Source organism: Numida meleagris, chromosome 4 (genome assembly GCF_002078875.1).
Source record: "Numida meleagris isolate 19003 breed g44 Domestic line chromosome 4, NumMel1.0, whole genome shotgun sequence".
NCBI lineage: Eukaryota > Metazoa > Chordata > Aves > Galliformes > Numididae > Numida > Numida meleagris.
This window is the reverse complement of record NC_034412.1, coordinates 69,075,012-69,089,854: the sequence shown is the minus strand read 5'-3', so window position 1 is coordinate 69,089,854 and position 14,843 is coordinate 69,075,012. Positions and strand designations below refer to the sequence as shown.

The window sequence follows — 14,843 nt, the reverse complement described above, 5'->3', positions numbered from 1 at the left end:
CACAGTCTGCTTACTAAGCAATTCTTGTAAATGTTTTACATGTTTCTACTTCCCGAAATGCATGAAAGAAATCACATATAATCCCTGAGAATCTATGTCATCCAGTACTATTTAAACTTATGCATGTACATTTCTTTTGCCTTGGCCTCTTTAAGATATCCTAGTGAACTGTATAAAAAACTGTGAAGACTAGACAAGGATGTGTAAATGGGTAGCACTTTCTTTCATAAATTATGTCTAGTTTTAATTAGATATTACATATCTCCTGGTTTGCGAAGGAGATACAATTTGGTTCTATTGTTCAGTGACCAAAAATACCATATTTGATTTTGTTTTTCTTAAACTTACCAATATTCAGGCTTGTTTGATTATTCAGAAATCATTCTTTAGTATTCCAAGACAGCTACAGTACTGAACTTACTAATTGTCATTTCGAGTAAGATTTTGTCACGCAAAGCTGATTTTTCTGGGAGCGTGTAGTGGCCTGTGAAGTGAAAACTGTAAAAATCCTTCTTTTATATTTTTAATAATGCCTTTCTCCTCCCATCTAGTTTTAGAATGAGGACTAGAGAAGACACAAGAACTTCTTGCCCAGAACTAATTTGTAAAAAATGTCATTAATTGCATCCTATTGTTTGTACATGAAAAATCATAGAATATTTAGTGTGGCTAGAATAAGTAAAAGTTTACTCTTTACCTCCTACATTGTGCTGGGCTCAAACATTGTCTTGTGCTAAATCAAAACTAACATATCACTAACAAATCTTTGTTAACAACTATGTTTTGAATCCATATTAAGATTTGATCAGTTATGTTATACAGATGAAAGAACATTATTTCTACTTGTGCAGTAGTTTTTAGCAACATGGAAATTTTTGCCTTGGCAGAATTTAACCTTTTTATGAAGTATAAATGCCTGATTTTAATATTAAGTAACTTACAGTTACTGCCTGCCCAGATCAGTGTAGTTCCTGGGAACCATTCTAAAATCTTCTAAAAATAACAGATTATAACATGTCTGTGATTTGAAGTAATTCAACTTCTTAAATGGTTGTTTTCTTAAAATGTTTGCCTAGAAGAAACTTGAGGTTATTACAGATTTCACTAAAAAGACCATGTGTTATAGAAAAGGACATTTTGGAATTATATACTAAGGAAAAGGTACTTAAAGCAAAAATAAAGTGTTACACAAGTGTGGTGAAACTGGAATTCTAGAAGATCTGTATCCTATTTGTCCTACTTCAAGGCATAGCCATAAATTTATAAACTTGAAGAAAATCAGGTACTTCCCTTATAGGAGCATCATAAATGCTCATTTTAACGTATATCTATGATTTGAAGTACATTTTTAGAGAAAAAATGTGTTAAAGAGTTCATTAAAAGAAATTTCTCTCTTTTGGGAACACAATACCGTAACCGGAAACTTTTAGTGTTTTGAAATAAACTAGTATCTTAAGCTGCCATCAAGTGGCCAGTCAGAGTATGGCCGTAAACTTACAAAAAATATGCAAAAATGATTTGCTGATTGGTTTAACATGATTTTTTTCAGTTTAAACATATGTAAGTAGGTTCCCTTTCCATTACAAATTCCATTTCTAACCTGAAAGATTTGGACCATAATGACTAAACGGAAACCATTTTACCCAGCACCTACTATACTGTATCTTCTAGTTATTTGTCACTTAAAGCCATTTTTTTGTATTTTCATGATACTGTTGTCTTATGCTTACCTCTGGCTGCCTTCACATGTTGTCTGCACCTGCGCACTTCTCCATCTTCTGCTCCACAGGGCTACAAACCTATACAGAGGTATACTACTTTCAAATCCTGCGTGAGGAAGGAACTCTATAGCAGATAAATTACGGTATGTGTTAGCTGCCCAGTCTGAGTGTGCTGGCATGCTTGCAGGAATGGCTGGATGTTAAACTGTCGCTGCGTTGTTTCCCATTTCGGAATTCAAGAGTAGGTTATCTGATTGTAAACAATGTAGCAGCTCAAAATGTCATGTTGTGTTTTTGACTGAAGTGTTAGGATTTTATTCTGGAGTTGACAATAATTCATGCTGTCAATGTTTTGTGAGCCAATTGCAATTTTGTGCTATGTTTAGGATAGGGGAAAGTATTCTTTTGTAGTTTTTGTTGTTTTTTTTCTGTCTGTCCTGTGACCATCTTTTCAGTAATTTCTCAAGTACCTCTAGCTATTAAATATTTACCAGTGAAGATTGGAAAAGCAGATTTTTCTCCTTGAGAGACTGTTAGTAATTTGATTCTACTTTGATGTATACAGATGCTTTCAAAAGCAGTTATGTTTTTGCAAACTTCTTATTACACCAGCTGTTTTAAAAACAGGCCACTGTGACCACACATGACCACCTTGACTGTTTCTGTATATCCACCATGTGAATGTTCAAATTAAATTGTATTTTGAAGTGTATCCACCCATAGCCAGTGGTGTGCTGTGAGTGGACCAGCCAGTGCATTTCGTGTGCATTTGACGAGGTGGATTTGACTGTAGTTCCCCAAATGTTTTAAATTCTGAGTCACAATATTTGGTTACGGACAGCCTCGCAGGCAGCAGTATAGAGGTGGCTGGTTAATTTAACCTTCTCTTATTCCTGCCTGTAACTCTCTTGGGTGCTGTAACAAGAATGCTTCTAGTATCTATCTGGTACCTATCAGATACCTCTTCCCTGTGCGGTGAAGAATGCAGTATAAGCTTCATATATATAAAATTCCTTCTTCCCTACAGACATGTTTGTCAGCTACTGCTCATCACTTGAGCAACTGCTCCCTGTCTCTTGTGATGAATTACGTTAACATATCCTGTTGTTAGCTATTCTGAGTTCATTGTGTAAAACGGTATTTAGCTTATAATATTTCTTCAAATTTGTTGTTAGTATTTCTTTGTAGCTAATTAGTTTGTAGCTAATGTCAGTTAATGGAAATGGAAACTTGAAGCTAAAGCATATGAGAAGTGATATACTTTCTGTGGTAAACTTAGAACTCTGATGAAAGAGATTAAGATACTTGGCATACTTATCAGTGATTATACTGTGGTTTGAATTGGTACCCTGAAATGGTGTGAAACAGTACATTGCACTCAGTGTTGCCTTTCTCCACATTGCACTAATGCCGTTTATTTCACGGCATATAGAATGCTATACCCTTATAATAAATAATTAAAATCTGTCCTTGGGGATCAACTATACAAGTTTGGTGTGATCCAAGCAGCTGACAGTATTCTTGCAGGGCTTGTTTTTCTACATTGATCTTGCAGGGCACAGAACCTGTCTTGGCATCAGCAGGTAATCTCCTATAGAGAGAACATAGAAATCACATTAGCAGAGAACTGACAAGCAGAACTGAGAGGAGAACTCTGCTTTGAAAGTTTTAAGAAAAGGTTATCCAAGTGCAAAAGGTTAACAAGCACCTCTCCTACAGGGACAGGCTGAAAGAGTTGGGGCTCTTCAGACTGCAGAAGAGAAAGCACAGGGGGGACCTTATAGTGGCCTTTCAGTACCTGAAGGAGGCCTACAGGAGAGCTAAGGAGGGACTTTTTATAAGGGCATATAGTGACAGGACAAGGGGAAATGGCTTTAAACTGGAAAACAGTAGATTTAGACTAGATATTAGAAAGAAGTTCTTTACTGTGAGAGTGGTGAGACACTGGAACAGATTGCCCAGTGAGGTTGTGGATGGCTCCTCCACGGAGGCACTCAAGGCCAGGCTGGATGGAGCAACCTGATCTAGTGGGAGTCATCCCTGCCTATAGCAGGGCTGGAACTAGATTATCTTAAAGGTCCCTTTCAACCCAAACTATTCTATGATTCTATGAAGAAATTTTTAACAAAGCCCTTTCAGAGCTAATTTCTAAGGCAGGATGTTAGAGGCCAACTTCAGTAGGAATTCCAGTCAATTCAAAAGTAGTATTTGCTAAACTATTCATGTGTTCAGTAACTGTAATAGAGATTTAATATGTAATTCAAATTTTGCTGACTTTTACAGTACTAAAGGTAAATATTCTGTCATAATTGTAAAGAAACTGAAATGTAAATCCCAATACATTCTTGAATATTTTAACATTTTTGCATTAAAAGAACTGTTTGCTAGATAGTCTGAACTCTGTGGGTTTTCTAAATCTCTAATTAAGTTTTTTTAGGAAGTAATAATAGGTTTTTAAAAAAGGGAGGGAGGGGGCTACTGGGGAAGAAAATTCCATTTTGAGAAAGACATGAAAGACTCTAGCATGAATTTAGAACCTAATTTGGATTTCAACAATAAACTGCTATCTTCTGTCTTCTGGTTTGTCATGTGGTTAGTAATATGAAAGCTTCTGGTTTCCATACTTCTCTAATATGCCATGGTTGAATGCATCTATCAGAAAAAAAAAAGAAGTTACAGCCTCTTTGTGTTTTTTTAAACTTAATCTCAGAAATAGATGAAGTGAGAAATGTGTGATAGCCACACCTTAGACATCTTACAAATGTAACTGGAAGTTACAGAACTCAGACTTTTGATGCCAAAACTGACTAGTTCCTTAAGAACATATCTGGATACAGTGGTAGGAAAATGTTCCAGTGGAATGTGAAAACATTAGAGAATGTGAACAACATGTTCTTTCTGTAAGTTTTGTACACTGAGAGTAGAAACAATAAGGATGCATACATTTAGAAGTAAATGAACTGTTTGAGTGGTTCAGTGTTTCTTTTACTGCTTTTCACAAATATTTCTCTGAACTTGTTTAATAAAATAAAAAGGAAATGCATATCTTAGGGCACTAGTTAATCAACTGAATGTGTTTTGTTCAATAACACAATGCATTTTGCAAGTAATGCATTTTTAATAAAATTGATCATAAATCTCAACTAAATTACATTCTTGTAAGTATTGTTTCTAATATTTCATTTGAAGTATGTGTTATATAGTGCTGATTAAATTGTTTTCTGAATATTTACAACTTCTGCATAATATTCTATGTTTTTAATTATGCAAGATGAGTAATAAGAATATATGGAATGTAGGCTTCATTCTGTAATAGTTGGTTTTAATATACTGTGTTGGCACAATATTTTAAACAACTTCACACAGTTTAACCAAAACAAGCTATCAGAAAATCTTTCACCTTGACACTGTAACCACTTGCCTCCAGATACTGATGGATTACAATTTAAAATTACTTGTAAATGCTTGTGATTCATCTACAATAGGAGGGCTGCTCCGAAAGTAAAGCCTCCGATTGTATTAAGTTGGCCCATGACATCAGAAGTGGATGCTGGTGGTATAGCAGTAGAGGCTGAACCTTCCCACCAATATTCCATCAATTTTTTTTGCCATATGACAGATGGCAGCAGAGGAGATGTCTGACAATAAGGCATCTGACATGGGAGTGCATGTGAAGCAAAGGTGTGCAATTGAATTCTTCACTGCAAAAAAAATTGCACCCATTGACATTCACCAATGCTTGCTGAAAGTTTATGGATTCCAGACAGTGGATGTGAGCACACTGAGGTGATGAGTGGTGCATTTCGGCAATGGTGACAACAGCAGTGGTTCACCACCACTGGCACAGGTTTTTACAAGTGCTGCATGCAGGCTCTTGTTCATCACTGGTGAAAATGCATAGCTAATGGTGGTGACTGTGTTGAAAAACAATATTTTGTAGCTGAGAATTTGCTCCATTAAGTAATGTTATTGTGCTCTTTGGATTTGTTGTAGTTTCCATGGAAATAAATAGGAGGTATTACTTTTGGAGGGACCTACATGATTCTTGTTCCTTCCTTAGCCTGTTTCTTGCTATAATATTTAATCTTGCTCCATCTTTTTGTATGTACTATCAAAATAGGCTTCTGAAGTGAGACATAGTGGAAGAAATAAGGCGATCCAGTGATTCTTACAGGCAGCATACAGCCTAGGGAGACACCCCAGCCAGCTCTGGGCCATTATTCCTCTCTATTCAATGGACACTTATCCATAGAATCACAGAACAGAAGAGACCTTGAAGCTCAGATAGTTCCAACCCCCCTGCCACAGGCAGGGACACCTTCCAGTAGATTAGGTTGCCACAAGTCCCATCTTGAACACTTCTAGGGATGGGGCATCCATGATCACAGCACTTATTAATGTTACTGTACTACAATGCAGTTTAGGACATAAAGTGACCTAGTATAAAGAAGCATTCATAAAATCTATCTAGATTTTATTTGGCTTTTGATGATGCCTCAGTTTCATGAATGTCAGTAATTTTCTATTTTCTTTATTTTGTGCTAGAGGTGAACTTCTTAGTGAAATGTCAACACAGAGAAGGAAGAAACAAAACTATAGAGAGTAGGACATACTTGAATGAGGAGGAAGTCCTTTCTTAAAGCTTTTGATATAAATAAGTTTTTTGTTGAATGCTAATTGTGTGCTGTGAGGTGGGGATGTATTTTTAAAACTTACCCTACATATACATGTATAAACCTCATTTTAAGTATTTTTGGGCCATTGAAGTATTTGATCTTTCATGATTTTAATACTAAAATATATATCAAGTCAGTATGAGTTTGAGTAAAATTTAATGTATTATTTAGTGAAAAATGTCTTTTTCCAACTATATGTTTTTCACTTTTCACAGGAGAGTCCCAAGTATGGTTGGAAGGAGTATTACTCTTGCGTGATGACTGTAACCAGTGAACATCTCAGAGATCTATGGAAACAATTTCGGAGACGAGATATGCTGAGATAAAGAAAGAAAGCAGGATCATGTGCACTGGTTAGAACTATATTTATTCCTATAAATTCTGGTTGAAGAACAGGCTAACCCGGGTGAATCATGAATCTTCCAGTTGCAGTAGAAAACACAGGACTACTTTTCCACTAAAAGTATAGAATTCGTACAACCACTTTTGTGTTGTATTGTGTTAAATGTATTGTGAATACATTTAAATGTATTTCATTTAAATGACAAGCTGTAGTCTGATTGGCATAAGTCTTTTTCATAAGAATGCATTTTGAATATTTGTTATTATTTTGAGATATGTTTCTCACATAAAGGAGAACAAAAATAAGTATTACACCTGACTAAGCAAACATTTTGGCAATGGAGAGAAACTGCCTATATCAACTTAAACTGCGAATTTGCTTTCAGAAGAACACTATTAAATGTTTGTGCTAAATTGGGAATGAGAATGCTTTATGTAGCATAACAATTACATATGAATTGAATGTGCAAATTACTCTTAGAAGCTAACAAAGCTGTTACGGTAAAATTATTGATTATAATGTGAAAGATAGGTATTTACCTAAGAGAGGTACTGTATGAACTGTAATGTTCAGATTCTCTAAGTCTTATTATTATCTTTATTAATTTAATCCTTTAAAAATTGTACTGATTTTAAGATGTCTTATGTGTAATGTGTTGAAGGAAAGTCAAAATATTCAAATTCATGTTAAGTAACACACTTTATAATATTTATTATAAACCTTATTTCCATGTGTATGCTCACTTACATATTTCTGGTAGAGTAAAATTGTGTTTCTTGTGAATAGTGCACTTTTATATGAAGACGTGGCATTGAGTAGAAATTATTGTTCTCTAACTCACTACTCTGGAATGCAGCATCTGAAAAATAAACAACTTCTGTTTGTGTCAAACAAAAAAGCAAAGCAAAACTGAATGCATGCAGCAGCACAGAGCAACACTTACTAATATTTGAATATTACACATCAAATATTAGACATAAATTAGGCCTTACTGAGGTGATGGAGACTATAGGTAGTCAGTAGCCACTGTGACCTTTCATGGCCTGTATGTTTAGATAATACTGAAACATTCATAAAAACATTGTTACATTTGGGTTTTCCTCTTAATTGTTTTCTTTGATATTCTGCAGCAGTGTTTTTTTCTTACTCCCTTTCAAGATGACTGTTACATGTTGTGTGTTAGATCTCAAGAAACACAAACACAATTTTTATTTAGTTTTTGGAAAGGTGAGCTGGATGCTAAATACATCTGTATTTGCTTAGGAACAATCTATGCCTTGAAAGATTTCAACCTTAAACTCCTGACAATATGAAAAGAATCAGTAGAGATTTGTGTAGGGGTTCTTGAATTGACACAACAGAACATGGATAAGATGTAATCCCTGTGTTTGTTTTAGGGAATCATTAGTATTCAATGTATCATCTTGGTGCACAGAGCTGTCTCACTGCTTCTTGTCAGTGTAAGTAAAACCCAGTTTGCTACTTCAGTGATGAAAGACAAAAGAAATGGAAAGAAGGATTAGGGAGTTATTGAAGGAGTTCCCCTCATTCCTCTTCAGTCACTACTGCTCTCTCACCAGTGGTTCTCCCATTGGAGTAGGCAGTAGCACCATCATCATTTGTCTCCTTCATTACTGTTGGCAATAGTGCACTTTGCTTTTATGGCTGGCTTGACACAATTTTATCATTTTCCTATATATTTCCTAACTATAGTCACTCAGTATAAAATAGAATGTGAAAAGTGTCAGATTATTTTTTAAGAATATTTTTTTCATGTTTAATAATAGTAATATATGTAATGTAGAATATGAATATATGCATTTTATTTCAAAGTAAATGCACTTGAAACTAATTCTCATTGCAGTGTGTATTATTAAAATTGTGTGTTGTTGGTCAAACTGCCTGCTTTCCTATAGTTATTCGGTCTCCTATTTTCCACCTAAAATTCCACCTAAAAACTTTCTTTTGGTTCACTTTGTTTGCATAACAATCTCGAATGAATGATCTGTCAAGCTCTAGGGGCATGTCTGGAGTTCTTTTGCCATTAACTGTTTTAAACTAATACTTGTAAAAGGAGAAAAATCAGACCAAAATCTGACTATTCAAGAAATGAACCTGAAGCAAAACTATAGCAATACTGTGTCTGAACTCCCCTTAAAGTTGAGCCAAAGCAAATGTGTTTTCTACTGTATATGAGGTCTGAATGTACAGTATTTTTCCCAATACTTCAAAGTCCATGATAGCTTTTGTATGGCACTCTGAAGCTGTCAGCAGGTGGTGCCCTTGGATAGATTAAGTAAGTTCTTCTTATGCACAAAAATATAATTAAATACATGGGGTGTGTGTTAATCTTGAATGGGTAATGTTAATTTCTACCACTACTTTGACTTACAAATTCCTCCCACAGGCTAACATTATTGTTAACAAGAAGAGTTCCATAGAAGGTATTAGTATTCTTAAAAATTGTAATATGAAATACCTCATATATATAAACATGCATAGAAATAGCAGCACATTAAACATATTTAAGTTCTAGTAATACGTTTCTGTTCAATCTAAGTGAATAAACTACTACTCCTGGTCAGCTGTTTTGGTGGTTTGTTGTTGTTGTTGTTTTGAAGTACACAAAGCTATGTACTTATCTGTCCACCTTAATTTAAAAAATAAATGAAATGAATGTCGTTGCACAGGCACTGTTCCAGCTCCTGTTTCATAGTATCCATTGCAAATTTTTCATTTACGGATTTATAATCCTCCTTCATTTTAAACAGCTACAGCTGTAAACAAAGTTTTTTTAATAACTGGGTTTACTGTTAAGCAGTTTTAGGTTATTTATCTGAGGTATAATTTCTATTTTGAAAGAATGAACCCAGCTCACTCTAACCCTGATCTAGAAGCTACAACCTTGATTCAAAAGGGTGTATTGCTGAGTGAAATGCTGTAAAAGAAAAAAAAGAAAAAAAAGAAAAAAAAGAAAAAAAAAAAAAAAGCCACCTTTTGGGTATGGAAATCTCTGCCACAAGATACTGAGCCTTAAATTAGTCACATAGGCATTCTTACAAGTGCATGTAGAGAATTGCATGAGATCCAGAAATACTGCAACCTGTTTTAAACCAGCAAGCTAGCTGAACTAGTTAACCAGGCAGCCCCGAGTGTAGGAGTGTCACTAGAGGCTGCTGACAGCAAAAATGGAGCTGCATGTTGGCTGACATGGGTCCAATATATTTGCCAGAAGCAGAAATGAAGAACAGGATGATGGCAGTCTGGATTCAGAGACTTGTGCTGCTGTGGTATGTGCTAGCAAATTGTGCTTCTTGCCAGCAACAATGTAGCTTATGAATAGAATGTGCCCCTGCACTTGAAATCACACGATAAAGCATGGCACAAGGAGCAGGAACAGGAATCCAGGAGTCCCTGTTTGTGGCAAATGCCCCGAGAAGCTATCAAAGCCTTTACTTTCTCTAGTCCAGTCATTTTCTATATAGCTTCATAAGGATAGTGGACAAATTGCCAAAGCCTAGCCCACAGACTATTGAGAAGGGGAAAGAAAAGCATTACAGCATTTTGTGCAGTCATATTCTGAGGCTCCCTGGCAATGGAAAGCGGGAGCGTGGGCAGGTATCTCATTGCTGGACAACACTCAAACCTAGATGTATGAACAAAACATGGAGTTGCTCGGCCCTGTCAAGGCATTTCAGGGCATTACCTGTGTATAAACAGGTTTCAATCACTTGCAGGAGAGCCCTGATTTAATAATAAAAGCATCTGTAGCATACACATAATGTTTGGTTGTCAAACTGATAGTTCTCAACTCAGATGCCTACTTTGGGAGTAAGTCATTAAGCTAAGAAACTGCTACCCCAAAGGGCAGAAACCAGAGGTGCACACAACACATGGTATCACCAAGATAAGCTTTCTTACAAAGAGCTTTTCAGGGGCATTGCACTCCACAGGGCTCAATTTTTGCATGATTTTTGCATTGTGCAGAATCCCATTGGCCGGTTAGAAATGGTGTAACCTTTTCTAAGGTTATTTTCTAAAGAAAACTTCTTCATTTAAAAGCATTTTTAATGTGTGTTTATTCAGCACTAACAACATTCTGCATATACCTTGTTTGGGAGTCTTTAACTGACCAAATAAAAAATTATATTTCTAAAATACTGTGCTTAAAATAATCAGAAGATTATTATGAGATTGTAGGAAGAATCATGCTTTGTGACTTGAAGACAATTCTAGCATTCAGTAAATCTGTGACAATTTAAAATGAGTTCACAATATGAAGTCTTGTTTTTCCACACTCAGTTGTTGTAATGGTAGTCTTAGGCATTCGGTGGAATTTTATCGCTGTTGCACGTGTTGTGCTTCCAGCTACTTGTCATAACTCATGAATGGGCTGTAAATGCAAACGTCTGTGGGCATCTCTGGATATTAAATCCTTGGGAAGCTGAATGAATGATGAAGTAATTCCCAACCTAAGCCTGACAAATGCTTTCTCCCTGCAGTATTTGAGTATTTAAACCGCATATACATTAAGGAGAACGCTGACAATTTACACAATCGTTGTTCTGGTTATTTTCTTTTATGGCTCATTTTACTTTTTTATTCTTATTGGTTTGAAATGTTATTACTTTCCAGACTGTTACAAAACAGAGCTCTGAAGAGATTCTTTATGCCAAATTATCAATTACAGATCATTTCTCTCTGCCATATGAAACGTTCTCCCTCCTTGATATTTCCTTCTATTTTGCTGCTATTACTTTACAAGATTGATTATCAGGAGCTGTTTATCACGTGTTAAAATACATTCAAGGTGCCTGCATAATTTCACTAGATATCTACAGACCTTGTCCTACTGTTTGCTGTAGCTGAATGACTTGCTAAGATCAGAATTTCTAGAGCAGTTTCTCACTTCTTAAATGCACCAGGATGCTGTTAAGAGCTACCCGTATACAGCAGGCATTGTAGAAATACAGCATGATCTAACAGTAATGTCAAAGAACTCATAAAGTCAGCACCAACAACCGTGGTGTAACATTTATCTCAAGGTGGTGCCTTCAACTTGCACAATAATATATTTAAACTAGACCTCTACAGAAGTCATGAAGACAGCTTCCTGTGGAAAGAGGTGCTATTAACACTCTCTGCTTCTATACCCAAAGCAGGAACCTCCCTGTCAGAGTGTGTGGAAGACAAGAGCACCTGTTTCATTATCACCATCTGATAAGGACCTTGCCAAGTGAGATGCTAAGGGAAAGAGGGTAAGCTAAACATACCGAGGCTTCCCCTTCAGATCCAGCTTCACGCTGCCTAGCTCCTGACAAGACAAGACAGTCGATTGCCTTTGTTTTCTCTGTCTATATTTGTGTGAGCAACAGCACGCCATGGCCCAAATAATTGCAGAGAGGCTACCTGAGCGCAATCAGTCAGGAAACCTATCTATGACGACCTAACCGTTTAGGTTATCCCTATTACGATTTACTTTTGCCATAATGCAATAAATCCTCTTAATATGCTCTCTTGAGGTTTTCTGTTCTAATTAACCTCTTTAGAGGCCTCACCACAGCATGAAGAGGGAGGAGGAAGAGGAAGGTTTCTCTGGAGAGTGGTAGAGCTGTGGAGGCAATGGGCATGGAGTCAGAGGGACAGGCACGGGGTGAGGGCAGGAGGGAAAGACCCTCTACTGCACTCTGACCAAAAGATGCTTCATGGTAATGAGCATCAGCCAAGGCAGGTTTATCTGGTCCTGGACAAACTGAAGTAAAGTTGGCCTGTTTGTTTCACTAAACAGACTAATTTTGAACCAGAATGAACATGATTTTGGAGCCCTCATAAAGAGTATGCCATATTAAATAGAATTAATAGCTATTATTATACAAAATTTAAAAAAAAAAAATCCCAATTGTTGTGGAATCTGAGCAGTGAGAGGAGAATGGTAGCATCCATGGAAGTCAGAAAGCCAGACTACAGATGCCCACTTCCATGGAGGGGCAATAAAGAGCTTCTGACCAGAAAATGTGCAATCTAATTTGAGGTCTTTAAAGAATGTATTACTTTGTTATAAGGTCTTTGCTACGTAGCATGTTTCCCTGCCATGTGTTGTTGTATGTCCTGTATAATATGCAGCATTTTAAAATGGTACAACATCACAAGAACGGTTTTGCCAGCATAAAGACATCAGCATGGCAGGTGCTGTCTGTGCACTTTGGGAGTGTTAAGGAACAGAAGACAGTGAAGTGCTGCTCCTTTTTTTCTGTATTCTTCAAAAAATTCATGAGGGGACAAACAAATGGGTATTGGAACATTTGAGAATTAGGTCAAACATACCACATATGGTGACTGTTTAAATAACACATAATATTTACAAAAATTATGATACCATTAAGAAGCTTTCCGTAGACCCCAGGTATGATACAAAGACCTACTCATCCTTATGCATACATGAGAACATGGTCCAGCCCTATATCCCTGGAAATACACAACACACCAGGTGCATTTTCTAAGAGAGGTTACTGTCACTTATTTCCAAATAAGTGTATGAAAAGCCATCAAATGGATTAAATTACCTTCACTTCTTTGAACTTTTGCCAATGAAGCAGAGGGCATGCCTTCAGGCAGTGGTAATTTTGCTCTCCATACTCTTGAAATCTGTTTTGAATAACTATGGGTATTTTCATTTTGACTCAAGTCAAATCCTTTAAATGTTTGTTGCATTAAAATTTTTGTCTTGGCAATGACTTGCATAATAAATTAAAAATTAAATTCATTAATTAAAACCAAGTGGTTTTATTGTCTATGTCACATTGGTTTTGGTCCCTATCCTCTTGTTTATGTATGAATATCACATTTAGTTTTTCAGTACCTCTTGCTGTATCTTTACCTTTTCATTTTAATTTGTTCCCTTCCCTTACCTGTTTTAGATTGCCCTATTTCAATTCAAACTCTAGAAGATATTATAAGCAAATTCCATACCATAATTCCATACGATGCAGAATATTTTTCGGGTCCTGGTGGATGAAAAACGTAATACAAGCCAGCAGTATGCTCTTGCAGCTTGGAAAGCAAATGGTATCCTGGGCTCCATCAGAAGAGGGGTGGCCAGCAGGGAGAGGGAGGTGATGGTCCCTCTCTTCTTTGCCCTCGTGAGGCCCCATCTGGAGTACTGCGTCCAGGCCTGGGGCCCCCAGTACAAGAAAGAAAGGGAGCTGTTAAAGAGGGTCCAGAGGAGGGCCACAAAGACGATCAGAGGGCTGGAGCACCTCCCCTACTAAGACAGGCTGAGGGAGCTGGGCTTGTTCAGCCTGGAGAAAAGAAGGTTGCGGGGTGACCTCATTGCAGTTTTCCAGTACCTAAAGGGAGCCTACAAACAGGAGGGGAGTCAACTCTTTACAAGGCTAGATAATGGCAAGACAAGGGGAAATGGTTTTAAGTTGAAGGAGGGAAGATTTAGGTTGGGTATCAGGGGAAGTTCTTTACTATGAAAGTGGTGAGGTGCTGGAACAGGCTGCCCAGAGAGGTTGTGGATGCCCCATACCTGGAGGTATTCAAGGCCAGGTTGGATGGGGTCCTGGGCAGCCTAGTCAGTATTAGATGTGGAGGCTGGCAGCCCTGCATGCAGCAGGGGGGTTGGAGCTTGCTGATCCTTGGGGTCCCTTCCAACTCAAGCCATTCTACGATTCTATGATTCTGTGATTTTCGTATCATTATATTCCAGTATTTCCATGGCACAGTATTTTGTTCCTTTCTTGTATATAACAACTGTACATTGATGAGATGGTTCCATTGAGCCATTCACCAGTCTTCTTCTTGAATGGGTGAAGATGATCTCCTGCCATGGCATATTTTATAGCTTTACACTTTCCCCTCAGCGTGTAATTCTGCATTGCTCATTCACCCAGTTCACCAAGGCTAACTGGAATTCCCTTGCCTAATCTAACATTAAAAACACTGCACCTATATGGCCAAATCCTTTTTCTGTGAATGTAATAAACATGCCAACAACTCAACCTCATATTTTGTAACCTGGTGGCACACCTCTGTTGTTTTTGTCATATTTTATGGTGGTGTTTTTTTTCTCTGTCTCGCATCCTGTTTCTAAACAACAGC

The 14,843-nt window shown here is 37.0% G+C and overlaps 1 protein-coding gene across 5 annotated transcripts in view; it reads left to right on the top strand.

The window, feature by feature from the left end:
* The window catches only part of MICU3 (mitochondrial calcium uptake family member 3), a 49,557-nt gene extending 40,233 nt beyond the window's left edge, over nt 1-9,324 (top strand). For 4 of the 5 annotated variants that reach the window (XM_021396141.1, XM_021396139.1, XM_021396138.1 and 1 more), the window contains one exon: nt 6,613-9,324. In XM_021396141.1, coding sequence (XP_021251816.1) covers nt 6,613-6,723 — 111 coding nt within the window. In that variant the 3' untranslated portion in view covers nt 6,724-9,324. Of the gene's footprint in view, nt 1-1,789; nt 1,865-6,612 lie in introns of all 5 variants that reach the window. The other variant, XM_021396140.1, reaches the window with a different exon arrangement.